Source organism: Labeo rohita, chromosome 15 (assembly GCF_022985175.1).
Source record: "Labeo rohita strain BAU-BD-2019 chromosome 15, IGBB_LRoh.1.0, whole genome shotgun sequence".
NCBI classification, from domain to species: Eukaryota; Metazoa; Chordata; class Actinopteri; order Cypriniformes; family Cyprinidae; genus Labeo; species Labeo rohita.
In genome coordinates this window covers 30,696,301-30,721,345 of record NC_066883.1, presented here as the reverse complement: position 1 = coordinate 30,721,345, position 25,045 = coordinate 30,696,301, and the positions used below count along the sequence as shown (strand labels likewise).

Below are 25,045 nucleotides of genomic sequence, written 5' to 3'. Positions count from 1 at the left end.
GGCATAAAAGAAAAATCGTTAATTTTAACCCATACAATGTATTGTTGGCTATCGCTACAAATATACCCATGCAACTTATGATTGGTTTTGCGGTCCAGGGTGTCATATAATTAAAACATGAGCTACATTTTAATTTCATCCAAAAGATTATTTATTTAATTAGTGCAATGTTACTACACATCCAAACACAATAACCTTTATTTACGGACTGATGGAGTGCTTAAGAAGAAGAAAAAAAAAGTGTCATTTGGCCAGGTAAAATCTGAAGAGAACTAAGATGTTATTTGGATCCTATACTGTAATATACATACACATTTTCTACAGAAATATTCAAAATATACAGTTTTTTGATTTTGACAAAAACCATTACAGCATTTTTAATTATACAGTTCTTGAGACATTAAACACTGCAGTCAAAAAAGAGACCATTAACTTCTACACTAAACATGTTATTATTTTTCAGTTATAAAAGCACAAATCAGTAATTGTGATTCATGTGGACATATGAATCACACTTTTGCCAATTCTGCTTTCTGTGGTTTAGTACAGAAAAAGACAAGAAGTAAACACCTGAGTGCAGTAGATCTGCAATAAAGCAGATTATATAATGACAGCAGTTTTCATATTTTGTGTAGAGTAAGCGTTGTCAAGACCACACTCGTAATTTCTCAACTGATTTGGCATTGACTGGCTTTTATATGTAATAATTCAGTAAATTCCTGTTTACAATATACAATTGAATACAACTGAATATGAGTCAAGGGGACTATAAAAAGTGTCTGGTGAATTTACATGACTATACATACACACACACTTTGTCTCTCAACGTTTCTCAAGTTTCTTTTCCTTTTTCATTAATCTAACAAATAGCACCATTAACTCTGAGTCATTCAGTGTTAAACATGAACAAGCTTAAATATGCTTTGCAAAACCTCAGCACCAAAAACATTTTCAACTAAGCATTGCACAAATCATTTTGTACACAAACAAACAGACTTTGATTTTTTCTTGAATAAAGGTCTAATAGAAAGTAGACTTACAGCAAAGTATTTGTATAATAAAGGAGAAGATCATAATCCAAATGATAAGCACACCTTGCTTACACTGACAGGGATCTATTGAATGTTGAATCATGATATTTAGGGAACTCCTTTATATTAAAATTAATTGAGAACTTGTAAGACTGGCATTTATTTTATGCTATTTATTACTCTATGATTATTAAATTAGTAGCATTAACATATGTTTACATGAGTGTTACTCAGGAAGACATTTATGTGTATTAAAGTGTATTAGTTAACCATTAAAATTAATAACATAAAAAATATTCAAACTTTAATTACTAAACTATTTTTCATATTTTGATTAGCTATTTTGTTTCTGTTTTAAATACAAAATTATACACAGTTTAAGCTCAATATGAGCAACCTGAGCTCAAAATACTATTTATTTAGCCTCTGTTTCTCAATCTAGTTAGGAAAAAGGGATTTTCTAATAGCTATCCCCACACACAAAAGTCATCCATAATTAACTACAAATGAAAAATAGTTTAGTAATGAGAAGTAGCCAAACTGAAGTCACCCTAAATTCTGATTTCACCTCTCATTTATGAGTTTTAAGAGAAAAAAAGAAGGAAGAAAAGAATGCTGAAGAATCCTTAGCAGTGGAAAAACACTGGGCTGGTACCTTGGATTTAGCAAATTTAAAACTTCTGTTAAAGGGAATCTATTGTGTTGTTTGGTTTTGTTCCTTAAATTTTTTTTTTTTGTGTTTTTAAAGAAGTCTCTTCTGCTCACCAAGCCTGCATTTATTTGATCCAAAGTAGAGCAAAAACAGTTAAATTCTGAAATCTTTTTACTATTTAAAGTAACTGTTTTCTATTTGAATGTATTTCAAAATGTAATTTATTCCTGTGATTTTAAAGCTAAATTTGTAGCATCATTACTCCAGTCTTCTGTGTCATATAATCCTAGCTGTTCAAGAATCATTTTTAGGGGTCAATCACCGCAGGTGCGATGGCACCTATTGTATCCGTTGGCGTTCTTATTCTTCTTCTTCCGCTCTTGAGTCTATGGCAGCCCATAGAACCGTTTGCGGGAAAGTTGTGAAATTTGCCACACAGTGGCAGTATTTTTGCTTATAACTTCTGAATGATTATGTGTCTTCGGCACCATGCCCTGACAGTACTCAAAAAGTTTGGTGGCAGCGCCACCTTGTGGCCAAAAGTTAAAAGTTATAAAGTTAAATTTACAAAAATGCTAATAACTGTTTACATTAGCCTACTGTAATGAAATTAACAAGAACATTGATACCCATTATGCCAATATTGGCCAAACATCCTATCTGCCATTTTGATTAATGTTGAAAACCTACTTTTTCTAATTCCTCCTAGACCGTTAGTCCGATCTTCACCAAATTTGACTCGGATCATCTTCAGATCTTGCTGACAAAAGGTTATGGATTTTGTGTCGATATACGAAACAGTTTCCGTTTAGTGTAGTTGGTCCGATTTTCACCAAATTGGACTCAAATCATCTTCAGACTGTGCTCACACAAAGTTATGGATTTTGTGTCGATAGACAAAACTGTTTTCGTACAGCGCCACAATACATTTGAGGCATGATGCCAAAATGACTCTGAGGCTGTATCTCTGTAAAGTTTTGACATAATGACACCAAACATAATGTCATTTTTACTTCACACAGAACACACCAGATCAATTTGAAAACAGCACCACCTATTGGTCAAAAGTGATAAGCCATTCAATTATATTACTATTGGTTGTATTTATGATTTTTCAGCCATTTCAACTGACATCATCCTAAAATGGCTTTAATTACTCATTGTTGTAGTTGGTCTGTTCTCCTTGCTGTGCTTGGCCCCGCTATTGCTGCTTGCAGCTATATTTATTATTATTATTATCAATATTTAAAACAGTTGAGTACCTTTTTTTCAGGATTCTTTAATGAATAGAAAGATCCAAAGATCAGCATTTATACGAAATAAAAAGCTTTTGTAACATTATACACTATACCACTCAAAAACTTGGAGTCAATATATATATATATATATATATATATATATATATATATATTTTTTTTTTTTTCTGAAAATAAATAACAGAAATTGCTTTTATTTAGCAAGGATGCTTTAAATTGATCAAAAGTGATGATAAAACATTTATAATATTACAAAATATTTGTATGTGAAATAAATGCTGTTCTTCTGAACTTTCCATTTATCAGAGACCCGACGTTATATTTTCAACATAATAATAAAAATAATAATAATAATAATAGTGATAATAATTTCTTTTTTTTTAGCAGCAAATCAGAATATTACAATGATTTCTGAAGGATCATGTGACTGGAGTAATGATGTTAAAAATTCAGATTTGATCACAGGAATAAATTACATTTTAAAATATATTCAAATAGAAAACTTTAATAATAGTTATTTTTTTAGTTTAAATTTGACTGTTTTTGCTGTACTTTGGATCAAATAAATGCAGGCTTTGGTGAGCCTTCTTCAAAAAACAAAAAAAACTTACTGTTCAAAAAGTTTTGACTGGTAGTGTATATACATATATATTAAAGTGCTCCTATTATGCCTTTTCAAGTATGACCTTTCATGCAGTGTGTCATGTAGCTGTATGTGAACATAAACTATCTGCAAAGTTGTGAAGCCGACAGTGCACGATACATAAAGATATTGTCTATCAAAAAAAAGAGTCGGTTCACAATAGCCTGAACGAGTCGTCAGGAATTCAAATCTTTTTCTGTTACGGCTGTACGTCATGAAGTAACACATTTGCATAATGTCCACCCACATTCTATGTTGCGAACAACTTGCCCGCCCACAAACACAGTAAAATTTCCATATGGTTTACATCATGTCGAGAAGACGCTGTATCCTAAGTGCAATGCGGGATTCACCAAAGGCTTGCTCTTAAAAGATGGATCAGTGACCAGTTTATTTGGACCGTCTTGCTCCTCTGAACCTCTACCTGTAAGTGTGATTAATAATTGATGGTTGTATTTTCTAGCGATCGTTCAAAATACGTAGTTGTGTGTTATATGGTGTAACATTATGTCGTGTATGACATGGGGGTGAGTAAATTATCAGGACATTTTATTCTGAAAGTGGAGTAATCCTTTAAAATGTGTTGCTCTCATGTAACGTTACTCTGTATCATGCAAAATACGTATTTAGTTTATCAATACATTTCTGCGTTGGGTTGACACATATACTGTGGCTGTTTGGGTGTTGTTGTTTACCACCGAGTTGTGGGCTAGAGTAACGGTGATGGGCGTTCCGTGTTTGAAATTCGCTGCACGCAGTAACGTTAAACCAATCACAAAAGACTAAGTCATCGGACCAATCCCCGCAGATTAGTGTCAGCAAAGGAGTGGTTTGGACGAATGATTCGCTTTAACGAACCGTTTGGGAGTCATTGAGCAAATAAGGTAAAAATAAATGCATATTATAAGACAATAAAAGTGTTTTATGGCCTTGCATGCATGTCAGCTTGTTGTTGGGGACTCCCAAAACCAAAATATGAACCTTTTTTAATCCATAATAGGGGCACTTTAAACTAAATTGGACCACTGGACCACAGCAAACATAATGACAATCACTTATATCCAGTTGTTTCCGGGTAAACGTCGTGGATCCTACTGAGATTATACAAGTCATGAAAAAAAGACTGCTGGAAGTTCATAGTTCAAGTCACCTCTGACTTAAGAACTACTGCTTCATACAGACCCGACAGCGGCTGATGTCATTCTGTCTTGTTTTCTGGGGGATTGGAATACTGAGGAATGAGAACAAAAAAGGATAATGTTGTTTATTTAATATAACAATTATAATTAAAGCAGTGAATCCTGAAGAAATCTGTTAAATAGTATTTTTTTTCCCTTTTAAAAGAAAAGGATTGCTTCTGTTTTATCCATATTACCCATTTAATGCAAATCAGATTTAATTCAGTTGTTTGATATTCAAAATTCTTGTACCTGAACATTTTGCTAGGATCAAGTGATGCAAGCCAGAAGCTGTAGGAATCAGAAAAGAAGTTACAGAGGCCACTGCCCTGGCACTCAATGTATGGAATCATCCGGAATTCTTCCAGACAAGATCCAGGAGAGACCAGCGGCTGCCCGGAACCTTCTGCGCCAGCACCCGTTTGCTAAGAAATAAATCAGAACAACCATTTACATGCTTAGCAAGGCTATATTTATTTGATTTAAAAATAAAAATGGAATTTTCAGGAGTAATTACTCCACACTTCAGTGTCACGTGATCAGTAATCACACTACTATGCCAATTTGCTGCTGAAGAGCTTCTTATTATGAATGCTAAAAACAGTTGTTGACCTTCAAGATATCATCATGTCTTTATTGCCATAGTTTGCAAATAACAGCTGCTTCTTACCATTACAAAGGAGTAACCTTTCCATAGTGAAAACCATCCTCTAGGGCACTCTGGGGTTTCCATGGTCTGGCTGTGGACTGCTATTACATTAGTTGGTGCCTCACATACTGAACACCTTTAAGGAATTGAGAGAAAGACTGTTGAACTTATCATATTATCTATCCATGTTTGTCTTACAGTTTAATACAAACTGACATCACCTCATTAACAAAATGATATAAGCAATGCAGAGGAAACACGGACTTTGCGTTTACCTGCTGATATAATTACCCAACGATTCACCAGATATCAAGTCCATGGTTGGAGACATGGAAGCATCTGTAGACAGCCAATAGGAGTAATCATTTCGAGAGGCGTACTGACAAGTTTTGTTGGAATTGCACACCAGAAAGGGCATGGTGGAGAACATCTGCAAACAGCTTCCCACAGTCCCTATAAACACACAAGCACACACGGACTGTGAAAATCTGAATTTGTTTGCTCACTGTCTGTTTGTATCCGTATGTGCATGAGTTGATGAATGTATGAATCATATGAATGTTCTTTTTGTGTTTCATGCCTAGGTCTTGCCCATGTCCACGGTTATTGCCGTTGACGAAGAGAAGCGAATATCCAGAGTACACAAGCTTTGACCCATGAGGACAGTCTGGTATACTTATTTTCTGACTATGCTTGGTAAAAAGGAAACCGTCTTTTGTCCCAGGTGGACCTCGTAAACCCTTGGGACCTCCTTTGCCCATCGCACCACGAAAACCTTTGGAGGCAAACAAGGTTTGTTTTTACATGATGGCATTAGACTTTTCACTGGGTATTTTGAAAATTTACTCTAAATTGCAAGTTCTAAAGTCAGAATGTATATGTATATATACAAAATTCTGGCATTCTGACTTTATTCTGACTTTATTATACATATATATATATATATGCAGTTTTGACTTTTTTCTCAAAATTGTATGATATAAACTCACAAATGCTAAAAAAAAACCCCTCAGAATTGCAAAATTTAAACACAATTCTGACTTTTTTTGAACTCGAAATTGCAAGAAAAAACTCAGAATTACGAGATTTAAAGACTGACTTAAAAAAAAATAAAACTCACAATGCTGAGAAATAAAGTCGCCATATATTGAAAAATAAAGTCAAAATTGTGAGATATAAACTCGAAATTGCAAGAAAAAACTTACGAGATTTAAACTCACAATTCTGAGTTTTTTCTTAGAATTGAGTTGAAATTTTGCAAATCTGAAAAATAAAACTTGCAATTCTGAAAAATAAAGTCAGAATTGCAATATAAACTCACAGTTCTGACGTTTTTCTCAGAAACTTGCAATTCTGACTTCTGACAAAAATGCGAGTTATTAACATAGACTGTAAAAAATATGGACGTAGTGTCCGTGATGTCACCCATCACCAGGTTTCTGAAGAACATTTTTGAAGCTCTTAGTGGGCGGGAGTCGGCCACCGCCATCTTGGAATCGCATCACTGCGCGTCACTCACGGATAATCGAAAATGGGCAAAGAGGCGGGACGTGGGTGGAGATGGTTGCTGAACCAAGCCCACCTAGCGCGACGGTGGTGACAGCAGCGGCGATCCACCTGTCACTCAAGTGGCCATGCCCTAAATTATGCAGAACTTTAAGGCTTAATATAAATGAAATAGATGAGTTATAAAAAATTAACCCCCCTCACAGTTGACATGAAGGGCAAAATTAGCTATATAGACCAAAACCACTTTTTGAACCAGGCTGTAAACATATTTTTTTCTGCTGTAAAGTTAGGCATTTTAACACCTTTTGCAGCCAGTCTCTAGCGGCAAGACGATGAATTGCAGTTTTAGTCACTTCCGTGTTGGCTTCAAGAGGGAGACCGGGAGATTGCCGCTTGGTTATTAGGTACGATTTGCGAGATTCTCCCTCGACACTGGACTTTATAACTTGCAGCAAATTTCTATCTCACAATTTTGAGAAAAAAATTGTGAGATATAAAATCACAGTTGCGAGAAAGATTCTAACTTTATATCTTACAATTTTGACTTTATAACTCACAATTGTGAGTTTGTATCATGTAATTCTGAGAAAAAAGTTGAAAACGGCTCTCCATAGTAAACAAATGTATCAACATTTCTCAAAAATACTAAGCAGCGTAGCTGTTTTCAACCATGATAATGACTTTTTTTTTTGAAGATCAGGTCAGCAAAGTACAGTGATTTCTGAAGTACCATGTCACACTGAAGACTGCGAAAAATACAGCTTTACTATCACAGGAATAAATTACATTTTAAAATGAATATTAAAAATTATTTCAAACTACATTAATATTTCACAATATTACTGTTTTACTGTACGATCAAATGAATTTGAGCATAAGAGACTTCTTAAAAAAAATGCTACAGATCCAAAACTTTATACTGTTAGCTATAGTTCAAATAGAAAAACATCTAGGTGTACCATTTTTAAGATTTACCTTTTGGTCCTTTTGGGCCAGTGTCTCCCTTCGGTCCAGGTATCCCCCTAAATCCAGGAACTCCATCTGCACCACTACTGCCCTTTTGACCTTGTGTTCCTAAAAGATGGGGAATTACGTAAATGCAAGATGCAAATCATAAAACATCAGATAAAATTAGAGCATTGTGTTTGTGGCATTTTACCTATTAAGCCTTCTAAGCCTTGAGCTCCTGGTTCTCCTGGTTCTCCTTTTTCCCCAAATTGTCCAGGAAGACCACGGTCTCCTGGGAGAGATTTGACCTGAGCCACAACTTCACATCCTTTAGGCCCTAAATATTCACAAAGAGGGAAAAAATGTTCATATTTGCTAATAAAACAATACGATTAGGCACTGAAGAAGGCCATGTTGTGACCAAAATGATTGCCATTCCTCAGTGAAGCTGTTGTTTTATCTTATATTTGCTTTTTTGGAGTTTTCAGGCCTGCAAGCTTTGATAATTTCCTCATAAAGTACTATATATATGACATGACTGTAATTGTAATTGCCTCGTTTTTAATATGTTAGTATGCCAGTATATGAAAGATCACCTTTAGCTCCAGGAGTTCCTCTGCAACCTTTTAATCCAAGACGCCCAGCTTGACCACACTGTCCTTTGTGGCCTACAATACAAGTACAGAAAAACTTTAAATAAAATGCATATTCATCTACTAATTGATCTATTAAATTCAAGTTTTCCTTACATTTTTATTTATTTAATTCTGGTTTTCTTACCGACTGGCCCAACACACCCCAATGGCCCCGTATTTCCTTTTGGACCCTTTAAACCAGTATTTCCATCTCTACCCTGGAAACAATGCAGTTTTCATGACTGGATCTATCAAACAAACTCAACACATTTTATTCAACAAATTCTTTGTGAATCAGTGTTGTCCCTGGTTCTGCAAACTTATCTAAAAACATAAAACTTCACAAAAGCCTACAGTACATCATTAAGTTGAGATCGCCAAGTTGACCGGAGTGTGCATTTATCTTCTTTTGTCTACTTACTGGCAACCCTGGAACTCCCCGGTCACCAGCACAACCAGGTTGTCCCACTAGCCCTTGGGGCCCAATGTCTCCTTTATCTCCCTTTATACCTGGACCTGGATCGCCAGGAGGACCACGTGGTCCTCTGGGTCCTGTTTTTAAAAATACACACAGAAATAACAGAAGACATGTGAGCAAGAATTAATAGCAGGTTGAGAGTGAAGAACAGGGGAGTGAGGTTTACCTGCACAGCACTTACCAGGTGGCCTCCGTTACACTCACCCCCCTAAACCTCACTCCCATTCGGGTCACAGCAGCAACATAACCCCCCATGGTCCTATTTGCATTCGCTCTGAGCGGTACCCAAACCTGGGTCACTGGCATGGGAGGTTGGTGCATTAACAAGGAGGCAAAAGACTGCAGCCTCTAATACCAATCAGTAGTGCCTCTTGAGATGAGGGTAGTGACGTTTACCTGCACAGCACTTACCAGCTGGCTTCTGTTATACTCAACCCTTAAATCCCACTCCCATCCGGGTCACGGCACCAATGTAACCACCCACCCCCGGGTCCTCCTCGCACTCGCTCTGAGTGGGACTCAAACCCAGGTCACTAACATGGGAGGCGGGTGCACTAACAAGGAGGCTAAAGACTGCAGCCTCTAGTGCCAGCCTCTAGTTACCAGCTAGCTTCAGTTACACTAACCCCCTAAACCCATCCGGGTCACAGCACCAATATAACCCACCAGGTTCCTACTCACACCCACTCTGAACAGGGCTCAAACCTAGGTCACCGGCGTGGGAGGCGGGCGCAGTAACAAGGAGGCTAAAGACTAAAGTCTCTAGCGTCAGTTGCTAGTGCACCTCTTGAGATCAGGGGAATGAGGTTTACCTGCACAGCACTTACCAGCTGGCTTCCGTTACACTCATCCCCTAAACCTCACTCCTGTCTGGGTCAGGGCACCAATGTAATTTCCCAGTCCTACTCGCACCAACATGAGAGGTGAGCGCAGTAACAGGAAGGCTAAAGACTGCAGCCTCTAGCGCCAGTTGTTACTGTGCCTCTTCAGATAATGGGAGTAAGGTTTAAACTGCCCAGCACTTACCAGCTGGCCTCCGTTACACTAGCACTACTAATAATCAAAGACAGCTAATCACCTGTTACCCCAGGTGATCCATTACATCCTTGCTCCCCTTTTGGACCACTGATACAGACACCAGGTGAACCTGTAATCCCGCATGGCCCCATTTCCCCGGGTTTGCCCGGAGTCCCAGGATCTCCAGCTTGACCGCAGGGTCCTGGTGGTCCACATGGCCCTCGGGGTCCAGAACAGCCTTTTGCACCTGAAATTAGATATACACATATACTGTAAGGACAGCTAAGTGGTTAAGATTTATATATTGAAAGGGTGGCCTTTCTGAGAGTGGACTTACCTTTCTCACCCTTGATGCCACGTGGGCCAGGATCTCCAATTCCCAGGGCTGGAAAAACAAAATCACGATTGCTTAATAAGAATATGCCTTCATGTGAGGATATGTGTGTTTGTGCTTGACATCTTACGCCCTCTATCTCCTTTGTCCCCTGCCGGTCCTGGAATGCCATCCCTGCCTTGGTCTCCACGAAATCCTACAGGCCCTGAATCTCCAGCTGAACCTGAAATACCTTAAGAAATAATAGAGAAAAAACAATGCACCACTGGAATGAGTTCTTACATTTACATTATATAATAAAAAGTCTAGAATGGGATTGTACCTGGTGGACCACAGGGCCCTGTATATCCAAGAGGACCTGGGCACCCAGCTAAACCTTCATCACCAGGGGCTCCTGGGGGTCCTGGCAATGTGACAATAATAGGATAATAGAATCATGCTTCATGTATCTAGTTTTTTGAGCACAGAATTCATTTCTAAATGAAATACCTGGCACTCCTGGTACTCCAGTTTCACCTCTTTCACCAGGAGCCCCTGATAAACCTGGGGGCCCGCTCCACCCACATATACCCCTGTCACCCTTTTCCCCTTTACGCCCTGGACAACCTGGTTCACCCTGACGGAATAAGAGAAAGGGGTTATAGTGTTGTTTTTTCAGCAAAAAGAACCAAAGTATGGAAATTAATACCTTTTGACCGGGTTCTCCTGGAGGCCCTAACCCAGGACAGCTGGTATCACCTTTGATCCCCTTTGGTCCATTTGGACCTGGGACACCAGGAGTCCCAGTCTCCCCACGAACACCAGGTAAACCTTTGTCGCCTTTCATTCCTGCAAAAGAAACACATTTGCATATGTAAAATTACTTATGAAACTTACATCTGAAGCATAGTGTTGCTGAAACAAGGTTTAGATTTATGGATGTATATGAACTTGCCTGGAAATCCTATAATTCCTTGATCACCAAAGGCTCCATCAGGACCCCGATTTCCAGGAAGTCCCTTCTGGCCAGGGTCACCAGGAGGGCCTGAAAAAGAGAAAGTTTTTAATATGCTGTAATGTGGACAGCAAGGTTTTGGATTTCAGCATCTGTACCTGGTGGACCAGGTCTGCCTGGAATTCCATTCTTTCCACATTGTCCATAATTGCCTGGGAGTCCTAATTCCCCTTTAGTGCCAGGTAGACCAAGAAGACCTAAAACACATGAAAGATGTTACATATAGTAGTATCTGAGATGTTTTGCAGTTCCAGCAACTGGGTTGAGATTACAGAAAACATATTGAGGAACTGACAACATGAATATCCAAATGGAAACCAGATGTTAAAAGGGTCACCTGGTAGGCCAGGGTCACCAGGATCCCCAGGGTTTATAACATTTGACGGCAGTCCCTTTGGACCACAGGCTCCAGGGTCTCCTGGACCCCCATGTTTTCCACGATTTCCTGGCACTCCATTTCTACCCATTAAACCTGACAAAAGATAATCAACATTATAATATGACCAATAACAAACAAAATCATTGCTGGATTTGTATGTGTGTATATTTGAACCTTTGGGTCCCTGGCATCCTGGTGGTCCAGGATTTCCATCTACTCCAGGTGGACCAACCATTCCAGGACATCCCTGATCTCCCTGTGAACCTGAAAGAAAACAAAGGGCACCTTACGCCTGTTGGGAAAACCAGCTTAAATTGGTTGCTGTGTTTTGGAAAATAGTATCTAGTCATTATCTGTTTGACCAGTTACAAAGTTACAAAAAAATTAGCTGTCAAGTACCTGGACAACCTGGTGAACCATCCCGACCTTGGAAACCTTTTCGCCCCCGGACACCAGTCAAACCAGAATCTCCGATTTTCCCAGGTATTCCAGTAACACCTGGTATACCAGGTAAACCCTGTCCAGGTGGTCCAGTTTCACCTCGTGGCCCCTTCAGCCCTGGCAGCCCTAAAGACAACATATGTCACTGTGAACATCATTTTGGGTATGATAATAAGTAATAAGATAATAAGATAATAAGTAAGTAATTGAATTAATTCTTAGCCCTAACCTATATAAAGTAGATAAATATCTATCAATGTGGGATTTACTTACCAGTGGGTCCATCTAGCCCTCTAATGCCTAAGGGCCCTTCGTCACCTTTGGCTCCTGGCGTACAGCATCCAGGAATCCCAGCCTGTCCAGGCAAACCATCAGGACCCCGCACACCTGTGTGGACAATTTTCAGGTGAGGGATGGACTGATAAATAGATGCAAAGAGAGAGAAAATGTGTACATTTGTGTGTACGTATAGTTGTGTATATTCAAGTTTACATAGGGAAGGATTATGCTTATGTCCACCAACCACTGTCTCCTGGTGCTCCATCCCTTCCTTTTTGACCTGGACATCCTGATAATCCAGGGGGGCCACAAATTCCTGATGGACCAAGGCTCCCTTCATCTCCTGGCAAGCCCTGCCGACCCTTTGGCCCCGGGGAGCCAAATGTTATTTCACCCTGCAGGTGGAATTTAAATTTATTCTCTTTTATTAACGCATGACTTTACTCACGTGACTGTAACTACATGAATTTCTGCTCATTTTACTTCTGAAATCATGATTAATACTTTGTTGCCAAGTTGCTAATACCTTTTGTTGCTAACCTGTCTTTTCTTCATCTGTGCAAATTAAAAGATATAATTCTGAGCTCTGTTGTAGGAATTGTCATGCTCCACAAAAAGACAAAAATGCTATATAAAACAATTAAAGTGATCCATGTAATTTGCCAGTGTATTCCAAGTTTTCTTAAAAGAACAGGCTATAGAAAACAGGCCAAAATGTAATCATTACTCATTGACCATTTCTCCCATAACTCTCAAATCTTATTTAAGCATGCACATATTCAAACCTAGCTTGTTATGGCATATTATGTAACAATGGTGAAACCATAAGTGTCACCACCCCTGACCTTTGCACCTGGACTTCCTGGTAGTCCTGGGGGTCCAGGACGGCCTACACATCCATAACTAGGTGGACCTGGATTCCCTTTTACGCCCTTATCACCTGCAACAGCAAAAGTATTCAAAATTAGATAGGACGAGTGCTACCATTTCAAGTCACTCATCCACAACATTAAAAAACCAAGACAAAAATTAGATGCACAACCATGATTTAACATCTAATTTGAATGCATTTTCTAGATTTGTCAGAAATAACCTTTATTATGATGGCTTATTACATTGGTTCACATTACCCACCTTTGGGACCAGTATATCCAGGAAATCCTGGAATTGACGGTCCTTTATCTCCTTTTACCCCATTTAATCCTGGGCATCCTTGAACTCCTGTATTACCTTCATTACCTAAAACACACATTAATTGTTATCCATTTCACGTTCTGTTCTCAAACTACTTATCCATCTGCCAAGTATGTTATCCCCTCTGCTTACCTTGAAGTCCTGGTCGACCAGGTTGACCAGGCAGTCCAGGCTCACCTGGGTCTCCTGGAATCATTTGTACTGGTCCTGGGGAACCTTTCTCACCTGCGGGATGCAACTGTAATATTTGAGCCTGTAATTCTTAATATAGATTAAATTTAGATGAAGCCAATAAAAATTTAGAGGCTACTCAACACCCTTTACTTAGTTCCTGGGGTTTAAACAATAGAGTAACATCTCATGTTTTGCAAACATTAATGCAGTTACATGATAAATTAATTCATACCTGGTTCTCCAGGATTTCCTTGCCGGCCCAATACTCCCAAACATCCTTTCTCTCCAGGTGGCCCTGGTTTCCCAACACCCATTGACCCTTGGCAGCCCATTGGACCTGGGCAGCCAGGCTCTCCACAAATCCCTGGATCTCCTAGTTTGCCCTTAGGACCTGGAGGACTCTGAAAAATAGGTCAAAGTCAGTTTCAAGATTTTTGCAATTATCTCAAAGGTTACCATTACAAGTTCAAAGTACTAACTGGGTTTCCTTTTACTCCTGCTGGTCCTTTGCAGCCAGGGGTGCCTGGCCTGCCATCTTGTCCATTTATCCCCAGTGGTCCTTCTACACCACAGTTTCCTTTCTGGCCTTTATCCCCAAACTCAGACCTTATTCCTTGGTCTCCTTTGGGCCCTGGAGGCCCTGGAAATCCTGGACGACCTAAGGAACCCTGTGCAAACATTTTAATTCTCATTATGGACATATTCAACTGTTGCTATACAAACTGCATAACAGGAGTGGACAAACTATAGTTTTGAGTAATGAGGATGATGAATGGGTAAACTAGCAGTATGAAGGTAAACTGACCGAAGGACCAGGTGGACCTGCTGGACCTTTGCAGCCTTGGAATCCTTTATTGCCTTGAAGTCCTCCATGACCTGCACAATGAATTTAAATTTGTTAATGTCTGTAACTAAAAAAAAACAAAGAGATCTGTAATGTGTTATAAGTAAATATTCAGTCGTAACGTGGGGAGTCAGGACAATGGAGTTGGGGATCCAAACGCAAGGCTTTATTTACAGACGTGGTCAAGACACACAGGGTTGAACACAAGCAAACAGTATCATCAAAGAAAAATCCATAAGTGTAATCCAAAAAAACAGGCAAGGGTCAGGGCAGACAGCAAATGATCGTAAAACTAGGAAACAGTCCAAGGTCAAAAACACAGGGGAACTAGGAAACTAGGAAACATGGGAAGGTACACACATGAACTAGGAAATGGCTATACAATAATTACTCATCTTAAAGACTGAACAAACAGCTTATATAGAAGACAAGGAGAACACATGACAAAACCAACCAATGAGAACAAGACACATATCAACAAGGAGCTAATCAGGACATGACATAAAAGGTTCAGTGCAATCGCAATGACTCACTTACAATGACTCAGTGACTTGCTGACACCTACTGGCAGTACTGATTTTACATTTAAAGTATCATTATTTTAAAAATACATGTAAATCTCAGTATTCAATGTTTTGTTTAAAATAACAAAGTATTATTTATGCAAGTTAAATGCAATTATGTCCCTCTGAGCTGAATTAAATAGTGGGTAAATAGGCCTACATCTAAATGGCTAAATGTCTTGATGATTTATGCCTTCATTTTAGGTTGTAATGTTTACCTTTTTCTAAACAAGTGTGAAATTGTTTTTGGAATTTTTATTCATATATATATATATATATAATGAATAAAAATTCAAAAAACAATTTCACAAAAAAACCCCCACATATATATGTTATATATGTTCCTCAGGATTATTGATATATTTGTATTTGCATTTTGAATGTAATTTGGCCAAAAAATGCATTAAATGGGTTTAGTTTTCATGATTATTAATGTAATGCAATTGCAGCAATAAAAATGTTGATTTTTCTAAAAAGCAAACAAATTAGTTGAATATTTTAAGAAACATCCTATTTTCTCTTGTATAATTAGTATTGCTCTTTAATAAAGAAAAATGACTTCTTATCCAATTAATTAATCGCTAGAATAATCAGTAGAATACTCGATTACTAAAATAATAGATAGCTACAGCCCTAATATTAAAAATATTTCTATATAATATCAGTTATATGAATACAAATATATACATGTAAATATTTTCAAAACATATACTGTATGTGTGTGTATTTATAAATACATTATAAAATACACAGTACACACACGTATAGTTTTATGTAAACAAAAACTTTTATTTTGGATGCGATTAATCGCTTGACAGCACTATTTAAAATAGTTTGAAGGTCAGGATAGAGATAGGGATTATTTTATGGGGGTTGCTAAAGTGTTGCAAGGTGGTTGCTAGGGGTGGGCGATATGATCAAAATCTTGTATCACAATACGAGTCATTTTATTTCATGTTAACAGTATATGTATCACAATATATTTTTGCTTTAAATAAAGTCTTTAAGAACCACAGAAATTTCATAATACTAGCCTAAATGAAAAAAGCTCAAGCTCACTGAAGACAAGTAAACAGTCAGCGATTAAATAAGAATAAGAAACTAGATGAATAAAGTTTGAGAACAAACTTTAAGTTGGTTTGAGAAAGCCTAGCTTGAAAGTTTGAAGCAGTTGTAAAAGCATGAAAGCAGCTAGCATGATTTAACACACTGCTTACATAATTTAGCATGATTAGCTTGTTGCTTGTATTTTATAGGCTGATTACAATGTTGTTAGCATGATTAGCATGTTGTTAACATAATTTGCAAGTTACTAGAAAGTTGTTAGCATGATTAGCAAGTTACTAGCACGTTTCTAGCCTGATTAGTATGTTGATAGCATGTTTTTAACATGATTAGCATGTTACTAGCATGTTGTTAACATGTTTCTAACATGATTACCATGCTGCTAGCATGATTAGCAAGTTACTAACATGTTGCTAGCATGATTAGCATGTTACTAGCATGTTGCTAGCATGATTACCAAGTTGCTAGCATGTTGTTAGCATGATTAACATGTTACTAGCGCATTGCTAGCATGATTAACATGTTACTAGCATGTTGCTAGCATAATTAGCAAGTTACTAGCATGTTGCTAGCATGATTCACATGTTACTAGCACATTGCTAGCATTTTTCTATCATTTTATTAGCATGTTACTAACATGTTGCTAGCACGATTAGCATGTTACTAGCATGTTGTTAGCATGTTTCTAACATGATTAGCATGCTGCTAGCATGATAAGCAAGTTACTAGAATGTTGTTAGCATTATTAGCAAGTTACTAGCACGTTTCTAGCCTGATTAGCATTTTGATAGCATGTTTCTAACATGATTAGCATGTTACTAGCATGTTGCTAGCACAATTAGCATGTTACTAGCATGTTGTTAGCATGTTTCTAACATGATTAGCATGCTGCTAGCATGAATAACAAGTTACTAGCATGTTGCTAGCATGATTAACATGTTACTAGCACATTATATAATACAGAATAATAATAATCTTTAATAGTATATCAGTAAGTTGGCTTTCGCAAGCCAACTTAACTAATGTAAGCAACAGGACAAAAAATGACAGTAGAACAAATGAATAAGAAATGCTACATACAATGTATAAAGTAATCAAATGTATAATTCTTGACTGTGTAAATGAAGTTGATATTTCTTCTTATTAAAGTTACAAAAGTAATTTAGTCAAGAGAAGTGAGAGATTTTTTCTCTTTGCTTGTTTAACTAACATAAATGTCATACATCAGAAATATTAGACTGCTGTCACGTTAAGAGCTGCCCGGAGCCAATATACTGTTACACATGTGTTTTCTTTCTCAGAGCTGCTTTGACTTAAGACGTAAATGCAGCTACACAGAAATGTATAGTGCCTGAAAGAAAAACTAAATTTTCCCCCGCTCTGTGAGCACCGTCTTCATGTGTGTGCACCTCTCTGACAGCGCCTATAGTGAAATAAGTTCTCTTTTGATGCTCATTGCATTACAACGGCTTAAAATCACTTGTTTTTAAACCACAATGCTTAAAAATGTGTGCAAACATCACATTTTGTGACCACGTAGCACAGCGACACCAACATGAGTGTGTAATTATGATAGGGACGATAGTCCAAAATCTCTGCCAGTTGACAAATTTCTACAAGTGAATTGTGTCTGTCACTCACCCCTAGTGGTTGCTATGCAGTTTCTACAAATAAGGTGTTGCTATGCAGTTGCTGGGGTGTTCTGGCAAACCTAATGATGACTTCACCTGGCTCTCCTGGGTTGCCTGAAAATCCAGGTGGTCCTGGAGGTCCAGGTTCTTCAGCAGAACTAGCACACAGTCTGCAAAGCTCTCCTTGGTCACCTATATTAAAATGATGGATGACAGTATTACGTGATTAGCATGTTTTTTGGTTGCATGCATTTAGGTCATGTAGACTTTATTAAAGGGGCTGAACTGTGTCTAACTTAGAAAATAATTTTTGTAGGGACATTACCAAGTATGATCTAAATATTTGAGCTTATATTAGCCATTCAACCTGGACGATAACGTAGGCTGTGACGTAGGTGAAACGTACCTGGTATGCCAGCACATCCGTGCAGACCCTGAGGGCCTGTTAGGCCTATGTCACCCGTGAACCCTTTTGGGCCCCAGCGGGTGTCGATTTCTGGAGATGCAGGAGAGAAGCACAAACAGTAATTTTATCCACATAACTGCTATACTAAGGTGATTTTCTGTTGCTTTTCTTGTGCTTATCTTTGTTTACTGAGCTGCCTGACTTTACATGTACCCTTTGCAGATTAGATATTCCTATAATCCACTGCAACAAGCTTGGTTAATAAAATAAATTGAAGATGGCAGACTTCAACAAAAGATTGTTACTTGAAATTCCTGGAGGTCCGGGGTCACCAGGGGGTCCTCGTTTCCCCGATGGGCCGTCAAATCCTTTGGGTCCACTGCTGTTAGGTGCAGGATCTCCTTTTTCTCCTTTCACACCTCTATAGCCTGGAGAACCTGGTGTTCCAGTAGGTCCTGGTATGCCGATCCCTAACATATTTGAGTGAAGAGAGAGTTAACATTTGTTTTTTGTATGTACTGTATGTATTTGTGAGTGCAAAAAAGACGAGAAAATGCAGATATATAATTTACCTGGAGGACCTGTATATCCAGTAATACCACAGAAACCTTTAAAAAAAAGAGAAACCAATAATAGTTTCTGATTATATATTTTTTCTCAATAACACAAAAATAATAATTCATTACATACACTACCATTCAATGGATTAAGGTTTTGTTTTGTTTTTGTTTTGTTAAACTTAAGAAGTATCTTAAGTTTAACAAAGCTGCATTTATTTGATCAAAAATAGTAAAACAGCAATATTGTGATTTTTTTTTTTGTTTGTTTTTTTTTTTTTTGTTACAATTTAAAGTAGCAGTTTTCTATTATAATTTATTTAAATATATAATTTATTCATGTGATGCAAAACTGAATTTTCTGACTCATTATGCGTCACATGATCTTTCAGAAATCATTCTAATATGCATAATTGTTCAGGAAACAATTCTAGCATTTGCTAAATGCTAGTATACATTACTACGTTAACCATGGTTTGTATGAATATTTTGTTTACAGCAAAGAAGAGAATTTTGTGGCCGTTAACAAAAGAAAGAAAAATATAGCTGCAAGCAGAGATTACTGGGGTTTAAGCTCTTCAAGGCATTTAAGCACATATGAAAAAAGACATTATGTAGCAAGCCTTTTTTTTGCAAATACAGGTAATTTACCACAGAAACATTATGTTTTGTAATATTTATGACCGTTATAGCACCAGCTGTAGTCCGATCCCCTTAAAACTTTGCATACTTGTTTAGAATCACCTGTCGCATGTGCTCAGCAGGTTTTGTGAAGTTTTGAGTTTTCTTTGAGGCTTTATAGAATTTTGGATAAATTTGGACAAGCCCCTTTTCTGAACAACCACGTTATAGCTTTCCAAGGGTACATTTTTTTATAATGATTTGTCTAAGAGTCCAGAGAATTGTACTGAAGTGTTTTTTTCCAGATTGAGCAAAAAAACTAGGACTAGTTTGCAAAAGTAGGTTTTTTACATCATCGCAATCATGTAACAAATGATCTAGAGGCAAAGTTGTCCAGAATGAGGAGTTCTATCTTATGATATGAAGATCATGCGTATGTGCGAAAAATGTGCAACGTACAATTGTTTACACCTTTGAAAAATGCAATATCGCCCCCTGTGGCTGATTTCTTTCAAATTCCTCTCAGACCTTTGGCGCTGTGAGTCAAACAGGCCCACTGAGTTTCATTCTGATCATCCTCTGTTACCCTTGTCTAACAGGTGCTCAAACTTTGTTGGCCAATGGCGGCCATGTTTTTTGAGATGCGCAAATGTCCTTGTAGACACGTGTGGCAGTTTGGACCAAGGCCGTGCACACTGATTTTCAGGTTGGCTGCACAGTTATAGCCATTTAGACACTTGTGACACTTTGGACCAAGACCGTGCACACCGATTTTCATGTTATAGCCATTTTTATGGTTTTTCCCTCTTACAGCACCACCAAGTTTCCTGTGACCTCAGATTTAGATTTTACATAAGTGTTTTGAGTTTGGCGAAGATATCTCATTCCGTTCAGGAGTTATAGGCATTTTAGTAAAACTGACCTTTCGAACGTTTTGGCATCCCTTTGCGATGGGGAGTCGAAAGTTTGACTTTTTTTTTGATAATTATTGATATTCGCTCTCCAGAGAATCTTTCTGTTTGGTTTCGATCGGGTGAAAAACCTAGGATTGGTTTGCAAAAGTAGGTTTTGCAGAAAAGTTTGCGAAAAAGACACTTGAGTCTGCAACTGATGCTTTAGAAGTTATGAGCGATTTCATACTTTTGTTTGCTGTAGCGCCCCCGTCAGGCCGATTGGGGCGAGCCTTGGTCACATTGTAGGCGGTGTGAGTACTACGGTCTCTCCAAGTTTCAAGTCTCTAAGGTTATGCACTATGCGCTTGAACCCCTAATAATTTCAGCTGTTTTTGTTAGTTGTTTTTTATGGAAGCTCATTTCTGCCACTGAATAAAAAAAAAAAAAAGGTAACTGAAACTTTTTATCTTGGAATTCTGACTTTTTTCTTACAATTGCAAGTTTACATCTTGCAATTCTAATGTTTTTTCTAAGAGTTGTGAGATACTGTATAAACTTGCAATTGTATGTTGTAAACTCGCAATTCTGACTTTCTTTCTCAGAATTACAAGATATCTGTAAACCCGCAGAGTTTAGTACAGCACTTTTACCCTCAAAACTGGACTTCATAACTCGCAATTGTGAGAAAAAAAAGATAAAAAGTTGCAATTAGCTTTTTCAGTTTTTTATTCAGTGGTGGAAATGGGCTTCCATAGGTTCTTTGTGCATGAAAGTAGTTAATTAATTTGATTACTAACCTTCACTACCTCGTAGACCAGGAGGTCCTGGAGGCCCACAAGAACCTTTTTGACCTTTGACCTCTTCCGGTATTACAATGTACTAAAATACAGAATTATAATAACACTTCATCAGTAATTTACAAAAAATGTAATTCCCCATTAAATATATATAGAGACATATTTTATTATTACTTCATCAGCTAATGAAATAGAATAAAAAGTGTAGCCATTTTTGATTGTTCAAGATTGTCAAGTGAACATATCACTACCTCTCCAGGGGCACCAGGGGCACCGCAGTCACCCTTTGGACCCTGAAAACACACACACACACACAAATAAACAGATGAATGAATTTAAGTATGACACTTTAGCTTTGTCAAAATTAAGAGGCTGCATCCTCCGGAGGTTGCATTTGCAGTCTCATGTAAGAAAAGTAACCGTTAAATTGCACAGTAAAAAATAAATTATAGTATTTAACATCTCACAAGGAATAACAGTCAATTTTATTACAGTTACTTTTCATAAATAGGACATCCTTGATGACGTATGCATCCTACAAATGTGACCTCCGGAGGATGCAGCCTCCAGAATGAGACACAGCTATTGCAGCTATAGCAAGATTGAATTTGCAATAAGCATCCTCAAGGGGGTGCTATTCAACTGCACTTAAAACAGCCAACTATCTTTTTTTTAGTCAGTTTGGCTTTCAAGTCAAAGTTAGACAGCACCATACAGAGTATGTAACACATGATTAAACAACAGACAGACGGAGAGATATACCCTTTCTCCTTTTATTCCAGTAGGTCCTGGAAATCCTCTGTCTCCAATGATTCCCTGGGAGAACAAAACATAAACCATCATTGTCACAAAACCTGAATTCTATCTAAATAATTTTTCCCCTCACATTTTTTACTGAATTTAAAGAACTTGATAGGTTTAAAGGTGCAGCATTGACAGCTAGGGGTTGAAATGGGTACTGCAGTCCAAATTAAAAATATTGTTTCTCCCATATGAACACACAACAGGAATGAGCACAGTGCAGTGAGCTTTACACTGTAAGTTGATGAGTTAGTTTATCCTCGTTTTAATATGCCTCTGGTTTTAATATGCCTCTGGTTTTTTAAGTGATGCCAGGCTTTTAAAGTCATGTAGAGTCTCTGACCCAATTCGTTTGCTGGCTTCCATGGGTGCAATACACTGTTTTCCGCACTATTGGTTATACTATCAAAACACTATTGGTTATACTAACAGTGTATAGACTAAAACAAAATACATAGACACATAGACTAAAACAAAAACAGGCATTCCAACACAGGATGCTCATTTTCAAAGTAGAATAACTGGCTTTAGCATTGTTTGTAATGTTCCTTAATTTCTGCAAATGATGTTTTTATGCTTTGGTACAGTAATAAAATTACATATAGCACCGTTGATAACCCAAAAAGGTTTGTGCTCACCTTGGGGCCTTCCTCTCCGTGCAGCCCCTCCTTTCCAGGTTTACCCTGAAAATCAAATATGTTATAAAAACTGTTTTGTTTTTTTTTGTTTTTCTTTTTTTTACATCATTAAGACTATTAAAGGGGTGCTATTATGCTTTTTCACTTTTTGAACTTTAGTCAGTGTGTGGTGTGTATCTTTGGGCATAAAAAGATCTACAAAGTTACAAATCTCAAAGTCCACTCCAAAAGGAGATATTTCGGATTTAAAAAAAGAACTACCCTTTTCAAGAACTACAACGAACGGCTCCTTTAGAATACAACGTTTGTTTTCCGCATGCAATGATGTCACAACGCGGTCCATTAGAATATCATTAAATTAAATCCCACCCACGGAAATTCTAATTGTTGGAGGGAGGGTAGAGACGAGGTGGGGGATTAGCCTAACTTTAGCGTTGCAGCGCAGAGAGCCGCTTCAACGAGCCGCAGCGCAGCGGGTATCAACACAGGCACTGACTAGAGTGGCTGCTTCAGAGCTGTAATGCGCCGCAGACGTGTGCAGTACAGGGGGCGAAACACATGCCGAAGCTGCGATCTTCTCCGGAGCCGTAACGTGCTGTGTGGTAAGAGATTTATTTATCATACAGTGTAGATAGCTTCACTTATAACGTGACTGTTTTTTTTTTTAAAAAGCATAAACTTGCACTAGAATAGGCTAGGCTAATCAGTGATGATGTTCTTTGATAATGTTAGGCTGCTTTTAGCCTTATGCTGGAGCTGGTTTCGGGCAATGAAACTAAGTATGTAAATAATTAAATACATTAACATGATAATATCATGTATTGGTGATCTCGTAGGCTGATAATAGGACCCAACACTACTATAGCGTATTATTGACTCACCCTCCATGCATCCTAGGTGTATATGACTTCCTTCTTTCAGACGAATGCAATCGGAGTTATATTAAAATTTGGGTGTTTCTCGTCATCAGTCCAAAACAAGTCCAATAATATGCATCCATCCATAATAAAAAGTGCCTCACACAGCGCCGGGGGGTTAATAAAGGCCTCCTCTAGTGAATTGATGCTTTTTTGTAAGAAAAATATCTACATTTAAAACGTAAGAATCACTTTAATCTAGCTTGTGCTAACAGTTGTACACAGAACTTGCTTATTTGACAAGGGGGCGTGGCAGTACTGAAATACCGTGTAAGCTGTTTGCCAATCACAACACATTTCGTTTTTCGGAAGGCAGGCCTTCATTAAACCCAGAACTAATCGAGCCTTATGTGCCAGGCTGGGTGAAATGTATTGTAATGTATTTGAAATGTATTGTAATAATGTAAATTATGTTAAAAATAATGCATTTTCAAACCACCAAGCTTGAAAGCATGTTCTAGTACACCCCAAAACAAAATCAAGACTTTGTAAAAGAGCATAATAGGACCTTTTTATTAAAAAAAAACAAACAAAAAAACAATGTTATTTAATAAATTAATAAATATTAATAATAATTGTTTGGCATTCAAATGAAACTAGTTTTTAAAATTTTGTTTTAAGTTCAAACATTTAAACTTAATGTTAATAGATTTATTTAGTTATTTACCGGACCCCCAGGATACCCAATTTCCCCTGGCTGCCCCTTAGGACCAGGACAACCACGAGTACCCTGCAGAATACAGTAGTTGGACTTTATGAGTAATTGCACATCATTTAAACAACAACAAAAAAAACTTTTTTTTTTTTTTTTTTTTTTTTTTTAAAAGAGCTTTGTTTACTCACAGGCGGGCCAGGACATCCAGTGTCTCCAGGATCCCCAGTGTCACCCTGAAACCAAAAATAGGATGATTTTGCACAAAACTCAAATTCATGTGGATTATAGTGTACAACAGGATATATTGGTTAAAAATAGATAAAAATGCATGGCTTTTAAAGGAGGAGTGTGTTACCTTAGGCTCCTTTGGTCCTGATACAAATAACTTTATGCCTTTTTCTCCTGGTGTACCAGGGGGTCCCCTCTCCCCCTACAGCAGAGGCCCGGTAATGCATTTAAGAGTTCATAAAATCAGATTAAAGAGACCATTTTTAAAAACTAAAATCAAATGGATTACATGTTTTGTAAGAGGAAACAAAAGCTCAAAAATTGATAATGCTGACCTTTGGACCTCTGGGTCCTGGTACTCTCATGGTTTGACCCTCTCTACCCTATATGTAAGAAAAAAAGGTTAGATTCACACATATACATTATACTGACCTGACATGTTACCATTAGCTAATCAGAACAAACCTTCTCTCCTTGCGGTCCAGGTAAGCCTTGTCTTCCCTATAAACATTCAACAATTAAGTCAAAATGATAATAACATAATCATAAATGAGATATAAAAACATTGACTTACTGGTAAGCCTCTAGGCCCCTCTGGTCCAACTGGTCCAGGAAACCCTGCTACTCCCGGTGGTCCC

At 37.7% G+C, this 25,045-nt stretch overlaps 1 protein-coding gene across 2 annotated transcripts in view; it reads right to left on the bottom strand.

The window, feature by feature from the left end:
- Positions 1–2,249: 2,249 nt before the first annotated feature.
- col4a3 (collagen, type IV, alpha 3) overlaps positions 2,250–25,045 on the bottom strand; it is a 42,283-nt gene continuing 19,487 nt past the window's right edge. For both annotated transcript variants that reach the window (XM_051129269.1, XM_051129270.1), the window contains 43 exons: positions 24,982–25,044; positions 24,873–24,908; positions 24,743–24,790; positions 24,535–24,609; positions 24,368–24,412; positions 24,192–24,254; positions 22,608–22,652; positions 21,931–21,984; positions 21,420–21,461; positions 21,169–21,250; positions 18,873–18,908; positions 18,606–18,770; positions 18,301–18,390; positions 17,991–18,086; positions 14,597–14,667; positions 14,271–14,459; positions 14,024–14,192; positions 13,750–13,842; positions 13,558–13,662; positions 13,269–13,363; positions 12,668–12,818; positions 12,418–12,531; positions 12,103–12,270; positions 11,878–11,967; positions 11,662–11,796; positions 11,423–11,521; positions 11,265–11,354; positions 11,019–11,158; positions 10,820–10,946; positions 10,653–10,733; positions 10,461–10,562; positions 10,334–10,381; positions 10,058–10,243; positions 8,923–9,053; positions 8,647–8,719; positions 8,463–8,534; positions 8,078–8,203; positions 7,894–7,992; positions 5,990–6,184; positions 5,685–5,862; positions 5,431–5,545; positions 5,013–5,185; positions 2,250–4,813 (listed from right to left, as the gene is read on the bottom strand). In XM_051129269.1, the coding sequence (XP_050985226.1) occupies positions 4,747–4,813; positions 5,013–5,185; positions 5,431–5,545; positions 5,685–5,862; positions 5,990–6,184; positions 7,894–7,992; positions 8,078–8,203; positions 8,463–8,534; positions 8,647–8,719; positions 8,923–9,053; positions 10,058–10,243; positions 10,334–10,381; positions 10,461–10,562; positions 10,653–10,733; positions 10,820–10,946; positions 11,019–11,158; positions 11,265–11,354; positions 11,423–11,521; positions 11,662–11,796; positions 11,878–11,967; positions 12,103–12,270; positions 12,418–12,531; positions 12,668–12,818; positions 13,269–13,363; positions 13,558–13,662; positions 13,750–13,842; positions 14,024–14,192; positions 14,271–14,459; positions 14,597–14,667; positions 17,991–18,086; positions 18,301–18,390; positions 18,606–18,770; positions 18,873–18,908; positions 21,169–21,250; positions 21,420–21,461; positions 21,931–21,984; positions 22,608–22,652; positions 24,192–24,254; positions 24,368–24,412; positions 24,535–24,609; positions 24,743–24,790; positions 24,873–24,908; positions 24,982–25,044 (4,422 nt within the window). In that variant the 3' untranslated portion in view covers positions 2,250–4,746. The remainder of the gene's footprint in view (positions 4,814–5,012; positions 5,186–5,430; positions 5,546–5,684; positions 5,863–5,989; positions 6,185–7,893; positions 7,993–8,077; positions 8,204–8,462; positions 8,535–8,646; positions 8,720–8,922; positions 9,054–10,057; positions 10,244–10,333; positions 10,382–10,460; positions 10,563–10,652; positions 10,734–10,819; positions 10,947–11,018; positions 11,159–11,264; positions 11,355–11,422; positions 11,522–11,661; positions 11,797–11,877; positions 11,968–12,102; positions 12,271–12,417; positions 12,532–12,667; positions 12,819–13,268; positions 13,364–13,557; positions 13,663–13,749; positions 13,843–14,023; positions 14,193–14,270; positions 14,460–14,596; positions 14,668–17,990; positions 18,087–18,300; positions 18,391–18,605; positions 18,771–18,872; positions 18,909–21,168; positions 21,251–21,419; positions 21,462–21,930; positions 21,985–22,607; positions 22,653–24,191; positions 24,255–24,367; positions 24,413–24,534; positions 24,610–24,742; positions 24,791–24,872; positions 24,909–24,981; position 25,045) is intronic.